Below are 26,138 nucleotides of genomic sequence, written 5' to 3' on the forward strand. Positions count from 1 at the left end.
CAGACGAGCCGTATCTGACGTGGCGGGCTATTTTCATGGATACCAAGTTGATCATGTTGATCGGCGACTCAACGAAGCAGTTGATGCCCTCTCGCGACTCGGCTCACAGAGAAAACCGGTCCCCCCTAATGTCTTCTTGGATATCTTGCATAAACCATCCGTGACTGTACCCACGGAGGAGGAATTGGCGATACCAGATCCCGAGTCTCAGCTTGTGGCGGCTCTCCATATCACTCCGGATTGGGCTCTTCCTTATCTAGCTTACCTTGCCCGTGGCGAGTTACCCACTGACGAAGTCTTGGCTCGCCGGATTGTTCGGCGTAGCAAGTCCATGGTCATCATTAATGGCGAGCTATATAAACGAAGTGCTTCAGGGGTCTTTCAGCGGTGCGTCTCCTCCGAGGAAGGATGCACGATCCTTAATGACATCCATTCTGGAGACTGCGGACATCACGCCGGGTCACGTTCTTTGGTATCAAAAGCCTTTCGACACGGTTTCTTCTGGTTGACGGCTCACGCAGATGCAGAAGATATAGTACGGCGGTGTGAGGGGTGCCAACGTTACGGGAGACAGGCTCATGTGCCGGCTCAAGAATTGAGGATGATCCCCATTACTTGGCCTTTCGCGGTCTGGGGGCTGGACATGGTCGGTCCCTTTAAGATGTCCTCCAACAAGAAAACTCACTTATTGGTGGCGGTTGATAAATTCACTAAGTGGATTGAGGCGGAGCCAGTTGGGGCTTGCGACGCGGAGACTGCGGTAAAATTTCTGAAGAAGCTGATTTTCCGTTTTGGATATCCGCATAGTATCATCACAGACAATGGTACTAACTTGTCCCAAGGAGCGATGCTGGATTTCTGTCGCCGTGAACATATCCGGCTTGATATCTCTGCGGTTGCTCACCCGCAGTCAAACGGACAGGCCGAGCGGGCGAATCAGGAAGTTTTGCGAGGGATCAAACCTCGGCTCATAATTCCCCTGGAAAGAACTCCAGGATGTTGAGTGGAGGAGTTACCTTCGGTATTATGGAGCATCCGAACCACCCCGAATCGGTCCACGGGGTTCATCCCTTTCTTCTTGGTCTATGGTGCAGAGGCCGTCCTCCCTACTGACATAAGGCATGATTCTCTTAGAGTCGCCGCATATGTGGAGCAGGACAACGAGCTGGCGCGTCAGGACTCTTTGGACGCCTTGGAAGAAGCACGTGACTTAGCAGCGGCTCGTTCGGCGATCTATCAGCAAGATCTGCGGCGTTATCATAGTCGCCGGGTGAAGAGTCGGACCTTCCAGGAAGGCGATTTGGTACTTCGACTGATACAAGATCGGGCAGGCATGCACAAACTTCCGCCCCCTTGGGAGGGACCTTTCATTGTCAGCAAGAACCTCCGCAATGGTTCTTACTACTTGATGGATCTTCGGTCTGATCGACCAACTACGGGGGCTGAGTCAACTCGCGCTTGGAATATTGCCCATTTGCGGCCTTATTACACTTGAGTTCTTAAAACTCCATGCTTTGTAAGTTTTTCAGTTTTTCATTATGGAATAATATAATGTTTCCCTGACTCGGGGGGCTTCTTCTTTAAAGAAAGAGCAATTTCATGACATCCTGTTGCGACCTTATGAGCCGACAGAACATGCATTAAGGGTGGGTGCACGAGCTTTCTGACTCGCCTCCCCCTGTCGCGACCGTATGAGCCGACGAAACCTGCATTAAGGGTGGGTGCACGGGCTTTCTGACTCGCCTCCCCCTGTCGCGACCGTATGAGCCGACGAAACCTGCATTAAGGGTGGGTGCACGAGCTTTCTGACTCGCCTCCCCCTGTCGCGACCGTATGAGCCGACGAAACCTGCATTAAGGGTGGGTGCACGAGCTTTCTGACTCGCCTCCCCCTGTCGCAACCGTATGAGCCGACGAAACCTGCATTAAGGGTGGGTGCACGAGCTTTCTGACTCGCTTCTCCCTGTCGCGACCGTATGAGCCGACGAAACCTGCATTAAGGGTGGGTGCACGAGCTTTCTGACTCGCCTCCCCCTGTCGCGACCTTATGAGCCGACGAAACCTACATTAAGGGTGGGTGCACGAGCTTTCTGACTCGCCTCCCCCTGTCGCGACCGTATGAGCCGACGAAACTTGCATTAAGGGTGGGTGCACGAGCTTTCTGACTCGCCTCCCCCTGTCACGACCGTATGAGCCGACGAAACCTGCATTAAGGGTGGGTGCACGAGCTTTCTGACTCGCCTCCCCCTGTCGCGACCTTATGAGCCGACGAAACCTGCATTAAGGGTAGGTGCACGAGCTTTCTGACTCGCCCCCCCCCCCTGTCGCGATCGTATGAGCCAACAAAATTGCTCGTGTTATGATTTGACTTTGGAAATTTTTATCCTCACTGCTTACTCGTTGAAACTGTTTGTGATTCTTTTATTTTCACAGATAATGTGCTCAAGGTTTTCATCCTTGGCGGGTTGAGCATTTCAGGCGATTCTGATAAAGGTTAACCAAATATTTTAAACCGCCTCAAAAACGGTATAAGGGTTTTTTTTTGCAGAAGATGTCATCAAAAGATAGTACTGACTATTACATGGCTCTTGGGCCAAATTCAAGGAAAACCTATTCCGCTAAGTTCTGGCGTGAGCTCTGACCAGCTTCGATTTGTAAATCGCCCAAGACCCAATTGCATCTGGACAAAGAGGCAAAATCGTCTTCATCGGTCAAGATTGATGCCAGGTCTGTTTCCCAGTCAAAGGGATTCTTGGGTCGCCGAGGGATAAGGTTGGTCACACGAAGTTTGGCGGGCTGATCTTCTTATTCTTGTCATCGTAAGCCGCCTGATATTTTGTCAAGTCAAGGCTGGCGGCGAGTTGAGTCGCGGCCAGTCGAGAATCCTTGACAACCTTCTGGTAGTCTTCTTCCACGAACTCCAAGCCGTCATCTTTAAGCTGAGGGAAGCCGACAGCTACTTCTTCCAAATTAATTTCTGGAGCATACGCCAGGCAGCGACTCAGAGCCGTCAGGACACCCTTTCGGGCGGCTGAACGAGTTAACTCGCCGATCTGGGGAGGCGGTGTGGATAGATATCCAAGCACCTTCTTGATAGAAGTTATGGGCTCCTTTGCACCGATCACAGCTTTGACGGTCAGCACACTGCCTGTGTACAGTTGTTCCGTCAGTGTATAGATCGCCTTCAGCATCAACACGCTGTCGTCTTGCAGATTGGCGACTCTCGAGCCTGTGATTAAAAAAACCGGTAAGTTAAACATTAAGGGGTTCGCCCAAGGAAGAGGATAAGATTGGAGAGTTAGGTAAAGCTTACCAAAGATGGCTTGTGTCATGTTGGAAATATGGCGCTTTAAGCCGGATAGCTCCTGCTGCACAGTTGCCAGCTTTGCTTCTGCTTTTTCGGCTCTCGTCAAAACCGCGCTGTGGTCAGCCTGAGTTCTTTCCAACTTGACTTTGAGCTTTTCCAGTTCAACCAGAGCCAGCTTATATTTGTCTTCCGACTGAGCTCGGGCATCTTGTTGGTCAGCCAAGTTTTTCCTTAAGTCGCCCAGGACCAGTTCGGTCTGGGTAAGGCTTTCCTGTTCAAAATTTAAAAACAGAGACAAGTCTCAGAATTATTGCAAGGCAATACCCCTGACACTTGGGGGCTAATGTATAATTTCTCAAGGGAAATTATACAGAAATCAAGACCCGGCTCATCATTTTACTGATGACCCGGCACTTGGGGGTTACTGGTCGCGAAGCTTTTAAAAGACCCGGCTCATCATTTTACTGATGACCCGGCCCTTGGGGGTTGCTAAGAATAATATAGAGTATAAAATTTTACCTCATGTTTGTTATTTAACATCTTCAGCAGATTCTTTTCCATCTCGTAACTCGCTTCCAGGCGACTTGCGAAGCCAGAACAGAGTTCTTTAAACTCCAGACCTGCATAGTCAGAAAGTTTCGCCTTGGAAGGCCCAGACTCGAGAATTGATGGAAAAGGGGATGCTGTATGTTTGGAGAGGATTGTATCTGCCGGCTTGGAGAAACCAAAACCAGTAATGACCACAGCATCTGGGTCATCAGTTGTCGCCATTACGACCGGTGATCTAGGGACATCCGTTGATCCTTTGGGCGACTCAGGAGGGTTTGCTTGAATTATCGGCTCGTTTTGACTCGGATCCTCTTGAGTCGGAGTAGTTTTCCTTGGAGGTTCAGGAGTGGCGTCAGGGTTTGATCCACTGGTCTTCCTCTTTTTGGCTTGCGCCCTAATAAACCAGAGATAGGCGTGTTAAAAAAATATTAAAAAGAGTATTATTCTCAAGGATCAGGACAAGGAACTTACCCCGGGACTCGGATCATTGGTGGAAGGGTCGACATCACTGAGTCGCCAGAAGTGGGGGGAGAATCCTGCTGAATTGGTACATTGATAATACTGGCGGATTAGGACTGTGATCCAAAGCAGCACGAACAATGGTTGCTCAAATAAGAAAAGGAGGTACCTCGCTTGGTTTTCTTTTGTTCCTTGTTGGCAAGCCAGGTGTCAGGTCGCCAGAATGACTTCGCGTTTTCCGTTTTGAGGCGTGCTGCGTTTTCTTCAGTAAGAAATTTGGGTCCAAATGGGCATTTGGATGTGAGAGAGGTATTTTCCCACATATTCGCCGGGCCGGCTTAGGTGGAGAAGGAGATGAATCGGAAGAGACGGAAATTACCTCGACAGAGTCTTCCTGGCTCTCGTTATCTTCATTCTGTTATAAAAGGAGTGAGAGATAAGTAAAAGTTAAAAAGGTGATGAGTGGTGAGTGAAAATGAGGACGGATTGGTACCTCTGAGAGTGCGTCGCCAGCTTGAGATTCGTCGACTTCAGATGGCTCGGCCGCAGCCAATTTGCCTTTGCCTTTGTTTTTCTTGGAAGGCGGCTTAGCACTTTTCATGGCTTGTTTCTTAGGTCTCCTAGACCAGAACTTGTCGCCTTTCTGGAAGGGGATATGGCATGAAGTCGTGATGACAGTAAATCAGATGAAATAAAAGTTGAGGGCGAGTTAGCTTTGGTTACCTTGGGTGCCGGGTTAATCTTGCTGAAGGGCTTAAGGCCGATTTGGCCGCATTTCGCTGCGGGTTCGCCGGTCAGCTTCCTGATGATGGTGACTATGTCTTTTTCCGTTAATGCTGTGTGGAAGTAGCATTGGGGATGATCCAGAGTACCGTCAAAGTCGCACATCAGGCCGTCTCGGCGGCTCAGAGGAAGGATCCGCCATTCGACCCAGCAGCGAATCAAGTCAACCCCGGTGAGACCGTTGTTCGTCAAGGATCTCAGTTCGGACAGGATTGGGACGAATTCCGACTCTTCTTCCTCAGTGAGCTTGTCAGGGAGCTTGAAGTTGACTGGGAGGCGGCTTGGCCTGTAACCCTGAAGTTTGTTTTCACCGGCAGGGGATGTTTCCTTGCAGTAGAACCAAGATTCACCCCAGCCTTTGGGATGGCTAGGCATAGTGAGTGCTGGGAACGGACTGTCCCTGCGACGTTGGACGTTGACCCCGCCGAGTTCCAAACTGGGGCCATTGTGGAATTCCGTCTGGCGATTCAAGTGGAAGAAGTACCAAAACAGAGGGACGGAAGGCTCGATCCGCAAATAGGCTTCGCAAAGGACTTGGAATTGACTCAGGTTGCTTATGGAATTGGGTCCCAAATCCTGGAGTCGGACGTTCATAAAATTCAGGGCGTCCCTAAGGAATTTAGATCCGGGCGGTTTAAAACCCCGTTCTAAGTGTTCCACAAAAACTACTATCTCTCCTTCCTTAGGGTTGGGTAGGTCTTCTCCTAACCCGGTGCGCCATCCAATGACGTCTTGAGGATCCAAGCAGCCCGCTTTCACGTAATTCGCCAAAACAGCATCGTCAACTTTGGTGGGGAGCCAATCGCTCTTGAAAACGGCACCCATGCTACAAATAGGCAAGAAAATGGTATTACGTGTCTCGAGCATTTATTATGTGAGTTGGGACTAGCTTCTGCTTAACCCGCCGGATTGGAAGGCCGGGTTGGACTGATGTGGCGACCTATCGGAGCAGGGCTATTCTCAGAAGCAATGCTACTGTGGGTGGTAAATTTTATTCTTTCCGAAACGCTAAGGGAAGGACGAGGTTTCCAAACAGTTTTTTGCAAACAGTGAAAGAGGAATGGATCTATCCAACAGATATAAAAGCTTACGGACGTGGCTAAAACATGAACGGTGTGTGATCAGGATGGTGCCTCATGTTTAAAAAGACTAGTCTGTTGCGAAAACTCGCAAGGGCACAGATGGATAGCATTGTCCGAAACACTAGGTGCCCTAATGGCGCTCGGACTAATCAGTTCAACAGTTAAGATGGTGGCGAACATAGAGCTTCGGAGCTATGGCAATGGCGGCGGCAAGAACAAGATCTAAATCTACCCTTAAAGAAGGAAGCAGTGGCCTAACCTGAAGATCTTGGTCGAAGAAGATTGGTGACGATGGAGCCTGGCGACGGCGACGGTTTGCGGGCGGTGCCGGAGCTTCTCGGACGGCAACGGCCTGCGGGCAGCCTTGGAGTTCTTCGGACGGAGGTGGAGTTCGCGGCCGGCGGCGAAGCCTTCGGGATGCGGAGCGTTTTCTTCTCGCTGAGATGATGGTGAAGGGATTGATGGGACTGGTAGGTGGCCGGTGTCAGCCCTGTCCCTTCCGCCTATTTATCAGGACGGGCGCGGAGATCGAGGCGCTATGAGCGGGAACCGTCGAGGAAGGAAAGATTCGCTATGATGGCGCCCGAAAATTTCGGGATAATGACGCACCAAAAGATCCGTTGGGATTGCGTTGGAGTTTCCGAGAATCGAGGGCTAAGGAAAGCACTGATGGGAAATACGTTGGCGACTCAGAGACTTTGTCCGGTACCAGCTGGCGAGTTAAGATTTCTGGTGTACGGAGGAACACAGAGGAGTGAATCGCCTCCGACTAAAATGGAAGCATTGGCATGAAGATTCAAGTCAATTTGGGGCCTAATGTTGGGGATATTGCCTGTTAAGTGACCCGCCGAATATGGGCCGGGTTACTGTTAAGGCGATTCATCCTTCATGGCTAGTTGGGCATCAGCCTGGGCGGTTCCAAGTTGCAGGTTGGTTATGATTTACGGAAGGACTCTGAGTTTTGCAAGACGGCGACTTAGAGACCGCGATGGTCACGATTTGTAAAGAGGAAGGGACTCTTGTAAACCCTAAGGCTTCGACCTATATATAAAGGCGAGTCTGGAGGGGGAGAGGTTAGGTTAGAAATCATCGAGTGCTAGGTTAGGGCGAGTTACGCCTTCCTTGTAATCGAATCCACATCAATACACACAAAGCAGGACGTAGGCTATTACCTCTTGTCGACGGGCCGAACCTGGGTAAATCGCCGTGTCTCTCCCGCTTAACCCCTTTGAGTCGCCACCAAGGTGCGATGGCTCCAGTACTAAGTCCTTTCACGAGGACATCTGCCGTGACAAAACCACGACAGTTTCCGCTCAGCGATCTTCAAAGGTATGAAGATGCTCTTATCCCTCTCTCATTGCTGGTCTCTCCATAGGAAGATCTGAATATGCGTAGGAAAAATTTTGAATTTATGCTACGTTACCCAACAGTGGCATCCGAGCCAGGTTTTCTATGCGTAGATTCTATGCACGAGTAGAACACAAAAGGTTGTGGGCGCTGATTTGTCAATTGCTTGGCGCTACTAGTCTTATTCTTTTCCGGCGGTATCGCGGATGAAGCGGCCCGGACCGACCTTACACGTACGCTTACGCGAGACTGGTTCCACCGACAGACATGCACACCGTGCATAAAGGTGGCTAGCGGGTGTCTGTCTCTCTCACTCTAGTCGGATTGGATTTGATGAAAAGGGTCCTTACGAAGGGTAAATAGCTTTGGCATATCATCGTTGTGGCTGTCACGTAGGTAAGAAAGCATTCTTGCTAGAAACCCAAATCAGCCACCTAAAACTTGCAACAACAATTAGAGGACGTCTAACTTGTTTTTCCAGGGTTTGACATGTGATGTGATATGGCCAAAGTTGTGATGTTGCATGTATGATGTATGAGATGATCATGTTATTGTAATAGGTTTCACGACTTGCATGTCGATGAGTATGACAACCGGCAGGAGCCATGGGAGTTTTCTTAATTTATTGTATGAGATGCAACGCCATGTGCTTACTACTTTCACTTCATTCCTAACTGTTAGCTATAGTAGTAGTGATAGTAGTAGTTGGCGTAACGACTTCACGGAGACACGATGATGAAGATCATGGTGTCACGCCGGTGACGATGATGATCATGCGATGCCTGAAGATGCAGATCGAAAGAGCAAAGATGATGATGGCCATATCATGTCACTATATGATTGCATTGTGATGTTTATCATGTTTTTCATCTTATTGCTTAGAACGACGGTAGCATAATAAGATGATCCCTCTTAAAATTTCGAGAACGTATTCCCCTAAGTATGCACCGTTGCGAAGGATCGTTGTCTCGAAGCACCACGTGATGATCGGGTGTGATAGATTCTAACGTTCGCATACAACGTGTGTAAGCCAGATTTACACACGCGAAACACCTAGGTTGACTCGACGAGCTTAGCATCTACAGACATGACCTCGAATACAAGAGACCGAAAGGTCGAACATGAGTCGTATGGTTGAATACGATCAACATGAAGTTGCTCACCATGGTGACTAGTCCGTTTCACGTGATGATCGGACACGGGTTAGTCAACATGGATCATGTATCACTTAGATGACTAGAGGGATGTCGATTTAAGTGGGAGTTCATACTTAATTTTATTAAATGAACTTAATTGTCATGAACTTAGTCTAAAAGTTGTCTTTATAAATATTGTAGATGGCCAACGTCAACCTCAATTTCAACGCATTCCTAGAGAAAAACAAGCTGAAAGATGATGGTAGCAACTATGCGGACTGGGTTCGCAACTTGAAGCTCATCCTTGAAGCAGCTAAAAAGGCGTATGTCCTTGATGCGCCGCTAGGTGACCCTCCCGCTCCCGCAGCAGCCCAGGACATTCTGAACGTCTGGCAAACGCGGAGTGATGACTACTCTCTCGTTAGGTGTGGCATGTTATACAGTTTAGAAACGGGGCTCCAAAGGCGTTTTGAGCAACACGGTGCATATGAGATGTTCCAAGAGCTGAAGCTAGTTTTTCAAGCTCATGCCCGTGTTGAGAGATATGAAGTCTCCGACAAGTTCTTTAGCTGTAAGATGGAGGAGAACAGTTCTGTCAGTGAGCACATACTCAAAATGCTGGGTTACACGGTCGTCTGACTTCACTTGGAGTCGAACTTCCGGATGATGCTATAATTGACAGAATCCTCCAATCTCTCCCACCAAGCTACAAAGGTTTTGTGCTGAACTACAACAGGCAAGGGATGGAGAAGACCATTCCCGAGTTGTACTCGATGCTCAAGTCTGCAGAAGTAGAAATCAAGAAAGAGCATCAAGTGTTGATGGTCAACAAGACCACTAGTTTCAAGAAGGGCAAGGGTAAGAAAAACTTAAAGAAAGATGGCAAAGCCGTTGCCGCGCTCGGTAAGCCAGATGCCGGGAAGAAGAAAAAGAATGGACCCAAGCCTGAGACTGAGTGCTTCTATTGCAAGGGAAAGGGTCACTGGAAATGGAATTGTCCCAAATACTTAGCGGACAAGAAGGCCGACAACGTTAAAAGTATACGTGATATACATGTTATTGATGTGTACCTTACAAGCGCTCATAGTAGCTCCTAGGTATTTGATACCAGTGTTGTTGCTCACATTTGCAACTCAAAGCAGGAACTGCGGAATAAGCGGAGACTGGCAAAGGACGAGGTGACGATGCGCGTCGGGAATGGCTCCAAGGTCGATGTGATCGCCGTCGGCACGCTACCTCTACATCTATCGTCGGGATTAGTTTTAAACCTTAATAATTGTTATTTAGTACCAGCTATAAGCATGAACATTGTATGAGGTTCTTGCTTAATGCGAGACGGCTACTCATTTAAGTCAGAGAATAATGGTTGTTCTATGTATATGAGTGATATGTATTATGGTCATGCTCCGCTGGTGAATGGTTTATTCTTGATGAATCTAGATCGTGATGTTACGTATATTCATAGTGTGAGTACCAAAATATGTAAAGTTGATAATGATAGTCCCACATACTTGTGGCACTGCCGCCTTGGTCATATCGGCGTTAATCGGATGAAGAAGCTCCATACTAATGGATTATTAGAGTCTCTTGATTTTGAATCATTTGACACATGCGAACCGTGCCTCATGGGCAAGATGACTAAGACTCCATTCTCAGGAATAATGGAGAGAGCAACTGACTTATTAGAAATAATACATACTGATGTGTGTGGTCCAATGAACGTTGAAGCTCGCGGTGGCTATCATTATGTTCTCACTCTCACCGATGATTTGAGTAGGTATGGGTATATCTACTTGATGAAGCACAAATCTGAGACATTTGAAAAGTTCAAGGAATTTCAGAGTGAGGTCGAGAATCAACGTGATAGAAAAATTAAGTGTCTACGATCTGATCGTGGAGGAGAATATTTGAGTAACGAGTTTGGCACACACCTAAGGAAGTGTGGAATCGTTTCACAACTGACGCCGCGTGGCACACCGCAACGCAACGGAGTGTCTAAACATGGTAATCGCACTTTATTAGATATGGTACGATCTATGATGTCTCTTACCGACTTACCGCTATCATTTTGGGGATACGCATTAGAAACTTCAGCATTCACTTCAAATAGGGCACCGTCTAAATCCGTTGAGACGACACCGTATGAACTATGGTTTGGCAAGAAACCTAAGTTGTTGTTTCTTAAAGTTTGGGGCTGCGATGCTTATGTGAAGAAACTTCAACCAGAAAAGCTCGAACCCAAAGCGGAGAAATGCGTATTCATAGGATACCCTAAGGAAACTATTGGGTATACCTTCTATCTTAGATACGAAGGTAAAACCTTTGTTGCCAAGAACGGATCCTTTCTAGAGAAAGAGTTTCTCTCGAAAGAAGTAAGTGGGAGGAAGGTAGAACTTGATGAGGTAATTACACCCCCTCTCGAACAGGATAGTAGCGCAGCGCGGGAAGTTGTTCTTGTGGCGCCTACACCAACTGAATAGGAAGTTAATGATAATGATCATGAAGCTTCAGATCAAGTTACTACTGAACCGCGAAGGTCCACGAGGGCACGATCCGCACCATAGTGGTACGGCAACCCTGTGATGGATATCATGTTGTTAGACAACGGTGAACCTTCGAACTATGAAGAAGCAATGGCGGGCCCGGATTCCAACAAATGGCTTGAAGCTATGAAATCCGAGATAGGATCCATGTATGAGAATAAAGTTTGGACTTTGGTGGACTTGCCCGATGACATGCGAGCCATAGAAAATAAATGGATCTTCAAGAAGAAGACTGATGCATACGGTAATGTAACCGTTTATAAAGCTCGACTTGTCGCAAAGGGTTTTCAACAAATTCAAGGAGTTGACTACGAAGAGACTTTCTCTCCTGTAGCGAAGCTGGAATCAGTCCGAATCATGTTAGCAATTGCCACCTTTTATGATTATGAAATTTGGCAAATGGACGTCAAAATAGCGTTCCTTAACAGGAACCTTAAGGAAGAGTTGTATATGATGCAACCAGTATATGATGCAACCAGAAGGTTTTGTCGACCCTAAGGGTGCTAACAAAGTGTGCAAGCTCCAGCGCTCCATCTATGGGCTGGTGCAAGCATCTCGGAGTTGGAACATTCGCTTTAATGAGGTGATTAAAGCATTTGGGTTCATACAGGTTTACGGAGAAGCCTGTCTATACAAGAAAGTGAGTGGGAGCTCTGTAGCTTTCCTCATACTGTATGTGGATGACATATTATTGATGGGGAACAATACAGAAATGTTGGAGAGCATAAAGCCTATTTGAACAACAGTTTTTCAATGAAGGACCTTGGAAAAGCTGCATACATATTAGGCATCAAGATCTATAGAGAAAGATCGAGACGCCTCATAGGTCTTTCGCGAAGTACATACCTTGACAAGATATTGAAGAAGTTTAATATGGAAAACTCAAAGAAAGGGTTCTTGCTAGTTTTGCAAGGTATGAGATTGAGTAAGACTCAGTCATAGACCACGACAGCAGACAGAGAGAAGATGAGTTCTGTCCCCTACGCTTCAGCCGTAGGCTCTCTTATGTATGCCATGTTGTGTACCAGACCTGATATAAACCTTGCCATAAGTTTGATAGGGAGGTACCAAAGTGATCCCGGTATGGAACATTGGACAGCGGTCAAGAATATCCTTACGTCGATGCTAGCTTCGACACAGATCCGGATGACTCTAAGTCACAGACCGGATACGTATATGTTTTGAATGGTGGGGCAGTGAGCTGGTGCAGCAGCAAGCAAGAAGTCATGGCAGCATCTACATGTGAAGCGGAGTACATAGCTCTTCAGAAGCGGCTCATGAAGGAATTTGGATGAAGGAGCTCATCACCGACCTTGGAGTGGTTCCAAGCGTGGCGGGTCCAATGACACTCTTCTGTGATAACACTGGGGCCATTGCCATAGCCAAGGAGCCCAGGTTTCACCGGAAGACGAAGCACATCAAACGCCGCTACAACTCCATCCAGGACCATGTCGAGAGTGGAGTAATAGATATTTGTAAAGTACACACGGATCTGAATATTGCAGACCCGTTGACTAAACCTCTTCCACGAGCAAAACCTGATCAACACCATAATGCTATGGGTGTTCGATACATCACAATGTAACTACATTATTGACTCTAGTGCAAGTGGGAGACTGTTGGAAATATGCCCTAGAGGCAATAAGAAAATGGTTATTATCATATTTCCTTGTTCATGATAATCGTCTATTGTTCATGTTATAATTGTATTAACAGGAAACAGTAATACATGTGTGAATAAATAGATCACAATGTGTCCCTAGCAAGCCTCTAGTTGGCTAGCTCGTTTGTCAATAGATGGTCATGGTTTCCTGATCATGGGCATTAGATGTCATTGATAACGGGATCACATCATTGGGAGAATGACGTGATGGACAAGACCCAATCCTAAGCATAGCACTAGATCGTATTGTTCGTATGCTAAAGCTTTTCTAATGTCAAGTATCTTTTCCTTCGACCGTGAGATTGTGCAACTCCTGGATACTGTAGGAGTGCTTTGGGTGTATCAAACGTCACAATGTAACTGTGTGACTATAAAGGTGCACTACAGGTACCTCCGAAAGTATATGTTGGGCTGGTACGAATCGAGATCGGGATTTGTCACTCCGTGTGACAGAGAGGTATCTCTAGGCCCACTCGGTAGAACATCATCATGAGCTCAATGTGACTAAGGAGTTAGTCACACGATGACGTGCTACGGAACGAGTAAAGAGACTTACCAGTAACGAGATTGAACAAGGTATAGGTATACCGACGATTGAATCTTGGGCAAGTTCTATATCGACAAACAAAGGGAATTGTATACGGGATTGATTGAATCCTTGACATCGTGGTTCATCCGATGAGATCATCGTGGAGCAAGTGGGAGCCACCATGGGTATCCAGACCCCGATGATGGTTATTGGCCGGAGAGGTGTCTTGGTCATGTCTGCGTGTCTCCCGAACCCGTAGGGTCTACACACTTAAGGTTCGATGACGCTAGGGTTATAGGGAATTATTATATGTGGTTATCGAAAGTTGCTCGGAGTCCCAGATGAGATCCCGGACGTCACCAGGAGCTCCGGAATGGTCCGGAGGTAAAGATTGATATATAGGACGGATGGTTTCGGACACCGGAAGTGTTTCGGGCATCACCGGTAACGTACCGGGACCACCGGGACCACCGGAGGTGGCCCCGGGGGTCCACCGAAGGGGGGCAACGACCCCGGGAGGCTAGATGGGCCAAGTGGGGGAGGGAACCAGCCCCTAGGTGGGCTGGTGCGCCCTCCCACTTATCCCATGGCGCAGGAAGAGGGGGGCAAACCCTAGCGCAGGTGGGCCTAAGGCCCACCAGAGGGGTGCGTCACCCCTCCTCCCCCCCTTGGCCGCCGCACCAGCCCCCATCTAGGGCTGCCCCCCCCCCCAAGGAGAGGGAAACCCTCAAGGGGGCGCAGCCCCTCCCTCCCCCTATATATAGTGGGCACTTTTGGCCATTGGAGGACAGACTTTTGCCTCTCCCTCGGCGCAGCCCTGCCCTTCTTTCTCCTCCTCTGTGCCGGTGCTTGGCGAAGCCCAGCCGGGGGACCTCGTTTCTCCATCGACACCACGCCGTCGTGCTGCTGGAGTTCTTCCCCAACCTCTCCCTCCTCCTTGCTGGATCAAGGTGCGGGAGGCGTCACCGGGCTGCACGTGTGTTGAACACGGAGGTGTCGTAGTTCGGCACTAGATCGGAATCACACCGCGATCTGAATCGCCGCGAGTACGACTCCATCAACCGTGTTCTAGTAACGCTTCCGCTCAGCGATCTTCAAAGGTATGAAGATGATCTTACCCCTCTCTCGTTGCTGGTCTCTCCATAGGAAGATCTGAATATGCGTAGGAAATTTTTTGAATTTATGCTACGTTACCCAACACTATGGGCTGCTTTGAGAAGCGTACGATGCAGGCCCAAAAGTGAAACCAAGCAACCAAACAGGTATCTTCCTTCCCGCGCGGGCCTGGTTGGGCTCGATGCGGGGAACCAAACGTGCCCTAAAGGATTGTGAGGAGAAGCCCCTTGATGCTAGGAAAGGAATAGGATTGGGTCAAGCTTCAAGAAAAAGGACTCTACATTTTACATTTGTGAGAAAATCACTTTTGAGTCCATAGGAAAGCCAATACTATTAAAAGGGGGTGAGGTATTTTGATGAATTGGTTGCTCAAGTGCTTAGAGATAGCCACAAAAAATATTCACTCATTCTCCCACAAATATCTCTGTCCCAAGCCAAAATAGCAAAATTGGTGCCACCAAGTTTTCCCACTCGGCCCTATTGATTTTCCGAGTGACAGATCCTTTGCCAAACCCTAATCTCTTGGTACCACCAATTTTCACATCGGTGCCACCGAAAGACAGTGACTAACTTTTTGTTGTCTCAATTTCAAGAATCAGAATTTCCAAGATTGAAATCGGTACCACCGAGATTTGGAAATTTCCCTAGGTCATCTTATCAATACCACCAAGATTCGTATATCGGTCTCACCGAGAATCCAAAAGTTGCCACATTTAGTGCAACTCAATACCACCGAGATTCTTTTTAGTGTCACCGAGTTGGGTAATAATGTTGTAACAGTTAGATTTTGGGGGATGCCTACATATACCCCTCCACCTCCCTTCACTCGTAGAGGAAGCACTCAGAATACACACACACACACACACTTGCCATATCCATTTTTTGAGAGAGAGACATCTACTCATGTGTTGAGATCAAGAGATTCCAATCCAACCATTTTAAACTTGATCTCTAGCCACCCTAACTTGATTTCCACAAAATCAATCTCTCCTACCCATGCCAAATCTGTGAGAGAATGATTGAGTGTTGAGGAGACTATCTATTGAAGCACAAGAACAAGGAGTTCGTCGTTCTACTGCATCTATTATCTTTTGGAGGGTCGTGCCTCCTAGATTGGTTAGGTGTCGCTTGAGAGCCTCCTACTTCATGTTGTGGAGTTGAACCAAGAAGTTTGTATGGGCAAGGAGATCGCCTACTTCGTGAAGATCTATCATGAGTGAGGCTAGTCATGTGTGGACGGAAGCCATGGTGGAATATACAAGGCTGCTTCTTCATGGACCCCTTGTGGATGGAGCCCTCCATGGAATCTCATAGTCGTTACCCTTCGTGGGTTGAAGTCTCCACTAACGTGGACGTACGATAGCGCCACCTATCGGAACCACGCTAAAAATCGTCGTATCAACCTTTGTGTTTGATCTTCCTTCCCTACCTCTACATTACATTTGCATGTATTTACTTTCTGCTTCTATACTCTTAGATATGCATGTGTAGGGTGAACTTGACTAGTCATAATTGCTAAAACTGGCCCACAACAAAAATTGGGAAAAGGATATGTTCTTATTTTGTCAAGTAGTCTAATCACCCCCCCCCTCTAGAAATACTATGGTTCCTACACGTTCTCTGCCCATCTCCTGCTGAAGCAGGCGACAATCTCGAGCGGTGTGCTTGGGGTAGATTGGGTTGCCATCGTCGTCCCTCTTGGTATGGATTTGGCACAGCTGATCCAAGGGGTCATTCTTGGCTTCAGTCTTCTTTTTGGCCGTCCAATCCTTCTTTTTCTTTTGCTTGGGCTTGCCTTGGTCTTTCCTTAGAAAAGCAGTGACTTCAGCCTTACTCGATGCATTGGCCTTTCGTTTCTTCTTTTTCCCTGCATTACCCCCTAAGTGAGTTGCATTGCTCGCTCGGCCCTTGCCACTACGGAGGCGATCTTCTTCCTCGCCGCTCACGTACCGATTGGTGATCTCTATGGGCCGACTAAGGGACAAATCCCTAGCCCGGCCGAACTTCAAGATGAACTCCTTGTATCGAGTGACTGCCTTGAAGGCGCACACGACTTGGTGCTTAGTCACATTTTCCACTTTGTTGTGAAGTGTCGTCCATCGTTGGATGTACTTGCGGAGAGTTTCATTGCTTTTCTGGAAGCAGTGGTGCAGCTCAGTTAGACCGCCCGGGCGCTTGTAAGTGCCCTCGAATGTTTTGACAAACACTCGGACTAAGTCATCACAACCGTGGATACTGCTGGCGGGCAGTTGGTTCAGCCATGCCCTCTCTGGCCCCTCCAACATGAGGGGTAGGTGTTTCATTGCGACGAAGTCGTCACCGCCGTCGTTCTGTACGGCCACTCGGTAACCCTCAAGCCAAGTTTCCAGCTTGGACTCGTCGTTAAACTTGTTGATCCTTGTAGCCAACCTGTAGTTGGTGGGGATCTGTGACTCACGGGTGTGCCTGCCGAAGCACTCGAGGCCAGAGATGCCTCGTCCGCCCGGGTGCTCCCGGTTGGCTCACGCTCGGTCGACCATGCCTTGGGCGATGATGGACCTCACATTCAGTGAGGGAGCGCGACAGTCGCCATCTCTGTAGCCCCTGCGCCGATTGGGGCTTGGCATGCGGTCATAGGATCGGTGTCCGAGTGAACCACTCCCAAGAGAGGTGTCTGCCTACAGATCTGATCATCGTGTGTCCAATCCCCATACTGACCTCTCGGAGGAGGAGGGGTTCTTCGGTGCCTTTCAGGTGCTTGAGAGCTATGAGCCGACTGCATCCTGTCTGGCAGGACGAACCAGCTGTGAATGCAGTGTTGCGATTGGGGCATCGAAGCGGTGTTATGATTGGGGCATCACAGAGTTCTGCTGCAAGGCGGTCTTGAGCAAAGCCTAGACCTGTCGAATGCCCTCCCCAGCCGCATAGTCACTCGGCTGAATGGAATCAGCGATTCAAGTGGTCGTGGCCAGGTTCTGCAGCGGCGTATGCATCACCTGGATGTTACGCTGGCGGCCGTTCGGGAACAACTACCTGCGGTTGCGACTGGAGTTGGGTTGATCTCTCGTCGCGCGGTCGTCGAGTGACTTCTTGAGCCGCTCGAGTCTCTCATGCTCAACCAGAGTGGCTTGACATGCGTTCTCCACGGCCATCTCCTCCGGGCTATTCCCGGTGATGGGGTGAGCAGGGTGTGCTCATTCTCCACCTCAGCTCCTCCTGTTGCTCCCGAGTGAGTGGTTGGGGAACGTAGAGGTCGGAGTTGACGTCGTGGCGATCACCCCCGTCACACCCGCGGGAGTTACCCGTGGAGAAACCAGGAGCTCCTTCCCTGTTCATGTTGGTTATCGGGATTTTTGCAACATCTCCACTGCTCTCGCAATCGGACTCGTCAAAAGAATCATCGCCCGAAGAAGGGAATAGGCTAAGGGTCGTCTCGTCGGAGTCGAGCATGGCCACATGTCCCATCGTGGCTTGAAGAGCCACAACGTGCTTGCTCCAACGTTGCAGACATGAGCGCCCGAAGCGCTTGCGACGAACCGTGACAGGACGAGGGTGTGCCGAAAGGTACATCATCGACGGTTGCCGGAGACAGACTCTGTGCATTGCCACGCTGAAGTGCGATGCGCCGTGGGCGGGCAACGCATCGGTGTCCAGCGACAAATCTTCCAGCCATGCCGAATCGTTGGTTATGCAGCTAAGTGAACCAAAAAAGATCTTGCCACCGAGTGTCATCATGATGACCAGAAGAACTGAATCTTCAACTACGCCGAAACTTGCTAGACGCGCAGCCCCACGGTGGGCGCCAAGTGTTGAGGGAACGAGCCTGAGAATAGTACCATCGATACGAATGGAGGGGCGGGTCCTAGCTACGGCGCAAGTGTAACACTCGGGGTGTACAAGTTCAGGCCCCACTCGAAAATGGTAAAGATCCTATGTCTCGAGCCCAAGGGCTTAGTGTTTCTTATAGGGGTGTGAATACACAGGATGCTTAACCCTTTTCTAAGAGCATCGGGGCAGTTATATAGAGTTAGGCCCGCGGCGTGCCATAAGGGCATTAAATGACATTAACTACAGAAGTCACTGATAACAACAGCTCTAACTACGACATTACTGATAACGTAAGACTTCACTATGCTTTATGTGAGAGGTTAAGTCCCTTGTTCGTTGCAATCTCTTCGCTGTCCATGTCTCGTCTTGGTCCGAGTGCTGGTGTGCATCCGACTAACTGGAGGTTATCCGAATGACTTTGTTTGTCCGAGTAAGACTTCAACTGCACCTATAGCCCTAGAACTTTAATGATTGTGTGAGACTCTAGATGGATCCTCGATAGTAAGTCCATGGCCCTGTCTTTAATAGGTAACCTCATTAGACGCCACCTTTCCGAGGTGGCCCAGCTGGACGGATCCATCTTTTGCCATGGTTTCCAAAAAGAAATTCTGCTGCAACTTGAAGGCATCTTCTAGTACCTATAGAATTATATTCTGGTAAGTAATTAAGACGCCCCTTCGATCCTACAATCGAGGGCTCCCTCGATTCATTATTAGGTGGAAAGGTTTTCTTTTGGTGGCACATGTCCATCCTATTGATTCAAAGGTGAGCAAGGAGAAAAAAGCGAGAACATTATCTTTTTATCTCAGTTTTAGATATTTTTCGTCTTCGTCTGCAGCACTATATAATCAATTTGGCAAGTAAAAAAGAGTAGCATTTTTCAGAAAGGCCTCGAGTCTTACCGCTTGGTCCAGTAGTACGGGTTGGTTTGTTAGCCGGGCCAGGTTGGAGCCTCTCGTCTGCCTATTAATTTTGAGGATAGTTCCTCCTATTTTATTTGCATTTGCCTTTTAGTTAATAATTTCATTTTAGTTAAGAAAAACTAACCGAATAAATGGAAAATGAAATATATATATTTTTCTTCAAACCCATTTTATGTTTTTTGTGCATACATAGAGGTCGTGTCAACTAATTTTATGATCCAGTTTCACAGAAAAAAGCACAAAAAGTCTATAGTCTACACAGACTTTTTCATAGAATTGCAACGCGCATCAAAAACTTGATGAGCACCTGCAACAACATGTTTGTTTCACTCATGTCTGTGATTTGATTTTGATTTGGTTGTTCTTATTATGATCCTAGCTTCTTCTATATATATATATATATATATATATATATATATATATATATATATATATATATATATATATATATATATATATATATATATATATATATATATATATATATATATATGCGGTTTTGTAGGTCTGCGAATCTAAGAGACTCTCAAGATGAGAGGGGATTGGATATAAGTTAACTAAGAGCATCCACTCGCTCTCTCTATCTAATAACTACTTCCTTCGTTTTTAAATATAAGTTTTTTTAAAATTTTAGTATATAGAGTTATAGCCATATTTTAAAATATAGATTCATTCATTTTATTTTGTATGTAGTTTTCTAATAAAATCTCTAAAAAAAACTTATATTTAAAAAGGGCAGGAGTATATATAAAAGCAAACCAATTCCGATATTTTGACATCACAGTATCATCCATGCATGTGTGATGTGTCTTTGTATACGCAGCATGCATGTCACATCCATGGCTGACGTCTATACGTGGTGAAAAGCAGTGGAGCAACCAGAATGGCCACTAGCACCAAGCGCCTACTTTGCAGCCCAGGCAGTATACAATGACGACCTCATGCGGTAGCTAACTAGCTATATATATAAGCACATGCGTACATGTACTACCCACCAAGCTCTCCATCTGTCGTCTCCTCCCTTGGCATGCACTGTGCGCGCGTGATCGAGTCGACCATGGGCATGGCCGCAACCAACAACAACAACAACGTGAGCGCGCCGTCGTCCATGTGGACCAGCACGAGCCGGCGCTGGCGCCCGTCCCTGGCGTCTGGCCTCCGCGCCGCCCTGGCCTGCACCATCGTGGGCGTCGTGTCCGTCTACGCGCCGCCGGCCCTCAGGCGGCACCTCACCTTCCCCGCCTTCTCCTACGTCGTGACCGTCATCATCGTCACGGACGCCACCGTGGGCACCGCCCTGCGCGCCGCGGCCAGCGCGCTCCACGCCACCGTCATGGGCGCCGTCCCTTCCGTCCTGGCGCTATGGCTGGCGCACCGCACGGGCACCGCCGAGTCGGTGCTGGCCACGTCGGCCGTGGTGGCGCTGAGCACGTTCGCGGTGGCGCTGCCGGAGTCGCCGGGCCCCGTGGCCAAGCGGATCGCGCTGGGGCAGATCATCATCATCTACGTGGCCAAGTTCAGGCGAGGAGACCGCACGAGCCACGAGCTGGTGCTGGAGCACCCCGCCAACGTGGTGCTGTGCACGGCGCTCGGGGTGGCGGCCGCCTTGCTGGCGGTGCTGCTGCCTTGCCCGCGGCTGGCCACCCGGGAGGTGGAGGACAAGAGCAGGGCGTACATGGAGGCCGCCGCGGAGAGGGTGAGGGTGCTCGTCGACGCCTTCCTCCTCACCGCCAACGACGACGGCACCGCCTGTGCGGATGACGATCATGAAACAGCCGGGGCCTCTGGAAGACGGCGGCGATGGTGCATGGCAGCGTGCATGTCACAGGCCAACCGTCTCGCGTCAGCAAGCGCCGCCCTCCTCCGCCGCATGGCCGCCGTCAAGGTAAATTTAATTTAACGATCGTGCATGAGAATAAGTACAAATCTTTCTTTTAACAAAGTGGTCGTGCATGTCACGCGTATCATAGATTCATTCATATCTAATGTTAAATTCCTGCTTGCGTCAGTTTGGTGCATGCTTAGCTACCCAAAGAGCTTGCTAGATGCCAAAAGTAGACCAGCACTAGAATGCAGCGCTAGTGCTACCGCTACTTACTAGCAGCACGTACCACTGGAGTCCTCGTCAGAAAACGAGTACAGTATGACTTTGGTCTCAATACATTATAATTAAGCAGTAGAATCAATCATACTTCTATACGTGATCAGCTTATAATACTTTAATTCGTATAATATACGTACGATGAGCTAAACTTGGATTACGCGTGCAGGGAGATTTGCAGTGGGAGCGAGTGCCGGCAGTCCTGAGGCGGTGGATGCCGCAGCAGCCGGTGGTAGATCACGGCCGCATCGAGATGCCCATCAAGGGAATGGAGATTGCGCTCACCAGCACTGCCATCGCCGGCACCAGCCCTATGATATGCAGCAGCTGGTTGGAGCATATGAGAGACCAGATACGCCTCTCCATGCTCACTACACATCGCCACCACCACTGCAGTACCACCACCAGCGGCGCCATGACAAAGACCACCATCAACAAACAATCGCCATTGATGTTGATTACTGACAGGATGACGACGTTGTTGCCGGAGAGGCACGAGGAGCTGTCTCCCTTCCTCTTCCTCTTCTCCATGCATCTCCTCCGTCGTGGCACCCTGCAGCAGTTGGCCTCCTCCCATCCGGATCAGACCAAGACTACCACCTGCAAGGTAACCCCGGCGGCGACAGCAGCCGACGAATCAACCGATGACGACGCCTTCTACATGTCCGAAGAAGAGGATGACGAAGAAGTACAGGCCAGCAGCGGAGAAGAAGACGACCAGTTGCAAGAACACGAGGCGTCAAACAAGACTGGCGCCATGGAGACGACGTCCAAGAACAAGCAGGAGAAGAAGAAAAGCGTGTGGCTGAGGTGGGGGCTGGAATGGGAGAGGGTGATGACGGCGGCCAAGTGCGCCGTGTCGCTGGGCCTCGCCGTCCTTCTCGGCCTCCTCTTCAACAACGACCACGGCTTCTGGTCCGGCCTCATCGTCGCCACCACCATGACCGCCGGCCGCGACTCCACGTGGGCCGTGGCCATCGCCCGCGCGCACGGTACCGCCATCGGCTCCGTCTACGGCGTGCTGGGCTGCCTCCTCTCGCAGCAGCCGCATCTCATGGAGCTCCGCTTCCTGGCCCTCCTCCCCTGGATCGTGCTCGCCACCTTCCTCAAGCGCAGCCGCGCATACGGCCCCGCGGGCGGCGTCGCGGCGGCGCTGTCAGGCATCATCATCGTGGGACGGAGGTACGACGAGGCGCCCATGGCCTTCACAGTCACCAGGCTCGTGGAGACCTTCATCGGCCTGTCCTGCACCGTCGCGACAGACCTAGTGTTCCAGCGCAAGGCCAGGCCGACCGCCAGGGCCAGGGCACAGCTCCACCGCTGCATCGCCGCGCTACAGGACTGCGTCGTTGGACTGGCACCCACGTCGTCAGCGAAGCAGCAGCAGCAGCAGCAGCATAAGACGTTGCTGGAGCAGGTGGCGCTGCTGAAGAAGTACGCGGCGGAGGCGGGCAGCGAGCCCAATTTTCTGTGGCTGGCGCCGTTCCCGACCAGCTGCTACGATAAGGTTCATGGCAGCCTGAGCAGGATCGCGCAGCTGATTGGGCTCTACCAGCACGCCCGAGCCGTCCTCGTCGGCACCGCCGGCGGCAGCCGGCAGCTAGGCGCGGACATGAAGCGCTTCCACAGCGCCCTCTCCGCGTCCCTGGAGGCACTGCTGGAGGAGGAGGACGTCGACCTTGAGGGCGGCAAAGGAACCTTCTGCGAGGACATGGCGGTGGTCAAGTCCTTCCTCGGCCATGCGAGGGAGGCACTGTCACAGCAGCAGCAGCAGCAGGAAGAAGAGCAGTTGGCTGCAGTTTGCCTGGGCTCGATTGGGTTTTGCATGGGGGAGATGATGAAGGAGGCGCAGCAGTTGGAGGCTCACATGCTCAACCTCAGCCTCCAACCTAGTCGCTGATACTGCCTACCTTGTACGGAGTACTAATGTACTATGTCCATTACATCTTACTATCAATGCACTGCATTGTTCAAAGAAAAAACAAACACTCATCTACTACCATCAACAGACAGCAAATGTAACACTTGTGATCACCCTTTATAAAAATGTCATCTTAGTCCAACCGTCTCAGCTGCTACAAGTCAGAGGAACAGAAACTAGAGTTACAATGGAACGCACCACCTTGATCATCAAACAACAAAGACAGACGCTTCATTTGTCTCACAAATTACAATCTACTCTCTCCGTTCCTAAATACAAGTCTTTTTAAAGATTACACTAGGGGACTACATATGGATGTAAGAGCGTAGATTCATTCATTTTGCTTCGTATGTAGTCACTTAGTGAAATCTCTAGAAAGACTTATATTTAGGAATGGATGGAGTAATAAAACACATGACCGCATCTAGTCCTACACAAAGCTAATGGCTGTGCGGGATGCAGGCGCGGCAGGGCCGAAGCCATTTAGCTGGTCTGCATCGCCTCTGAGTGGTACTTGTCCAAGTCTGCGTCTAGATCATTGGCAGAAACTGGCTGGCTGCCACGCCCTCCCCTCCCTCGCCCACGACCAACATCACCTCGTCCTCGACCACGCCCAACAGCACCACGCCCGCCGAATCCACCTCTGCCCCGAGGCCATCCTCGACCACTATCACCACCCCTTCCACGTCCACTGCAAATTTCCAGTACCACTAGATGGGTCACTTGCTCAAAATCTTCCAAAAGAATTAGCGCAACACGATAAATGCATATATGACAATTTGAACATGGTGATTAACAGAACTAACTTTGTTTTGACTCATACTTGTGAGAATCTTTAATAGCAAGTACAATCTTCGTGACAAGCATGTTTGGTTCATTTGCTAGCGCAAGAAATTGGCAAGGTTAGGAATTTAGGGGGAGCTAAAAAATCCTTGCTGCCATGGGCAAGGCAAACATTCCTAATCGGTTCTCCCTATGGGTAGGGTCTGCTTGCTCTCGCTTCGATCATGTTTTGGCCCTGACCCATGTCCTGGTGCACACACACACACACACACACACACTCATTTTAAGCTCCCAAGGCAACAAGGATCAACACATACCCTTGCTTCTCAAAGTCACTGCTCATGTTGACTAGTTTCGCTTGCTTCAGCCCTCAGATAGCAACTTGGGCAAATAAACAAAACAATGCTGAACATCATGACACAGTAATGCATTAGAAGTGCTACAACATACAAGATTTTCTTGAAATGAGGCAAGCAAAGGTAATTCATGCCTTGCTTGCACTTTGGCCGATGAAGACGGTCCAGTGCCACAAATTCTCCAACTAACGACACGCTGAGTTAGTCACTAACTACACAATACATGAATGCCAACCATGCTAATGAACCTTTAACAGCCAGTGGCAGCTGCTGCCTAATTGTGCAAACACTTATCAACCCAGACGATAATGATTAAGGATTGTGCTTAGACGAGAGTTTTAGCTTGACCGTAATTTTGAGAAAGACAGGTAACAATTTTAGCAGGTAACTACTGACCTGTAGGAAGGAATATTGAAGTTTCCTATCGTTGGGGTATTCAAAGTAAAAATAGCAGGTGCTGGTGGCGCCTCAATATTTGTTCCAATGACCTCAATTTTCATGGGTTTGCCGTCAAGCTGCACATTGTTGTACCTCTTTAGAGCAGCTAGAGCATCCGATTTCCTTGAAAATATAACCTCTGCAGTACCCTGGCAAATGGAGTTGCAGTAATTAGGTGATCTGTGAGCACTCAAACAAAGTGAAATGTGTTCAAAGGCAGATACCGCAACGAAGTTGAGATGCGCAGGGGCTAAATACCTTTGACCTTCCACTCTTGTCGTAGTTAATGGAGTACCGCTTGAGATCGCCCACCTCAGCAAAGAGTTCCTGAGAAAATTAAGCAGCATGTTGCAGATGAGACATGAATAAAGAGATTCCCTGGTTGCACTGAAGGTGTGGAGCTAAATAATTCGGAGCCTTGTCTGCTCCTAATGCAGCACCGTGGTATGGTCGGACAGTAAAAGAACAATATGAAGAATGGAAACTTGGATTCCATAGATATTATTCGAAAATGACATTCTTGAGTTGGTTAGGATGAAGCCGTGGGTTACTACTGTGTGGAAACCAGGTTGAAGGCATGCTGAGATGGTAACACGCACAGGAGAACAGAGACTGCTATTCCTAGGGTTCTAGGAGTAGGAGGGCCTAGTGGCTTTACCTTGATGTCCTCGTTGGAGACGTTGTAGTCGAGGTTGGAGATGTATAGCTTGGTGCCCGTTTCGACCCCGGACGGCGGCGCCACCAAGGCCATCGTCTGGGCATGGGCATAGGCATGGGCCTGCTGGGCAGCATATGCTAAAGCAGCCGGCGGCGGCTGTGCTCACCCACCCCGGGAAAACAAAAGGCAAGTTTAGATTGAGTGAGCTCCAGATCTCCGAATTAGGAGGAGGAGGAGTTCAGCATACCTGGTGCTGGAAGTTGAATTGGTGGTAGGGCGCGGCGGCAGCGCGGGTGGCGGCGCGAGCCTGGAAGCGGCGGCCGGCGGGTGCGGGTCCTCCGGGCGCCGAGCCCGAGCCCGAGCCCGAGCCCGAGCCCGAGGCCTGGTTGCGGCGGCCGCGGCCGCGCTGGGAGGAGGACTTGTTCTTGGAGATGAGGTCGTCGAGGGACATGTCCAGTGCGTCCGCCATCTCCCCCTCCCTCGAGATAGATTCGCACGGCGGCTGCGGCGGCGGCGGCGGCGGTGGAGGAGGAGAGTGGGGTCTTGGGAGGAGACGGCAGAGGGGAGTCCCACGGCAGAGATAATTAATTGTCAAGAGAGAAGAAGAAGTCCAGTCTGCATTGGGCCGGGCCGATCTG

General features: G+C 49.5%; 2 protein-coding genes across 2 annotated transcripts; one reads left to right on the forward strand and one right to left on the reverse strand.

Moving 5' to 3' along the window:
- The first annotated feature begins 20,199 nt into the window (after positions 1-20,199).
- LOC123452128 lies at positions 20,200-23,407 on the forward strand. The gene is made up of 2 exons (XM_045128714.1): positions 20,200-21,128; positions 21,514-23,407. The coding sequence occupies exons 1-2, from the start codon at positions 20,226-20,228 to the stop codon at positions 23,242-23,244; spliced, it is 2,634 nt and encodes an 877-aa protein (XP_044984649.1). The 5' UTR covers positions 20,200-20,225; the 3' UTR covers positions 23,245-23,407.
- On the reverse strand, positions 23,364-26,075 carry LOC123452129 (THO complex subunit 4B-like). Its single transcript, XM_045128715.1, has 5 exons — positions 25,748-26,075; positions 25,501-25,656; positions 25,101-25,169; positions 24,801-24,991; positions 23,364-23,956 (listed from the first exon to the last, which is right to left on the reverse strand). The coding sequence occupies exons 1-5, from the start codon at positions 25,967-25,969 to the stop codon at positions 23,749-23,751; spliced, it is 846 nt and encodes a 281-aa protein (XP_044984650.1). The 5' UTR covers positions 25,970-26,075; the 3' UTR covers positions 23,364-23,748.
- Positions 26,076-26,138: the final 63 nt, after the last annotated feature.

This window comes from Hordeum vulgare, chromosome 5H (genome assembly GCF_904849725.1).
Source record: "Hordeum vulgare subsp. vulgare chromosome 5H, MorexV3_pseudomolecules_assembly, whole genome shotgun sequence".
NCBI classification, from domain to species: domain Eukaryota; kingdom Viridiplantae; phylum Streptophyta; class Magnoliopsida; order Poales; family Poaceae; genus Hordeum; species Hordeum vulgare.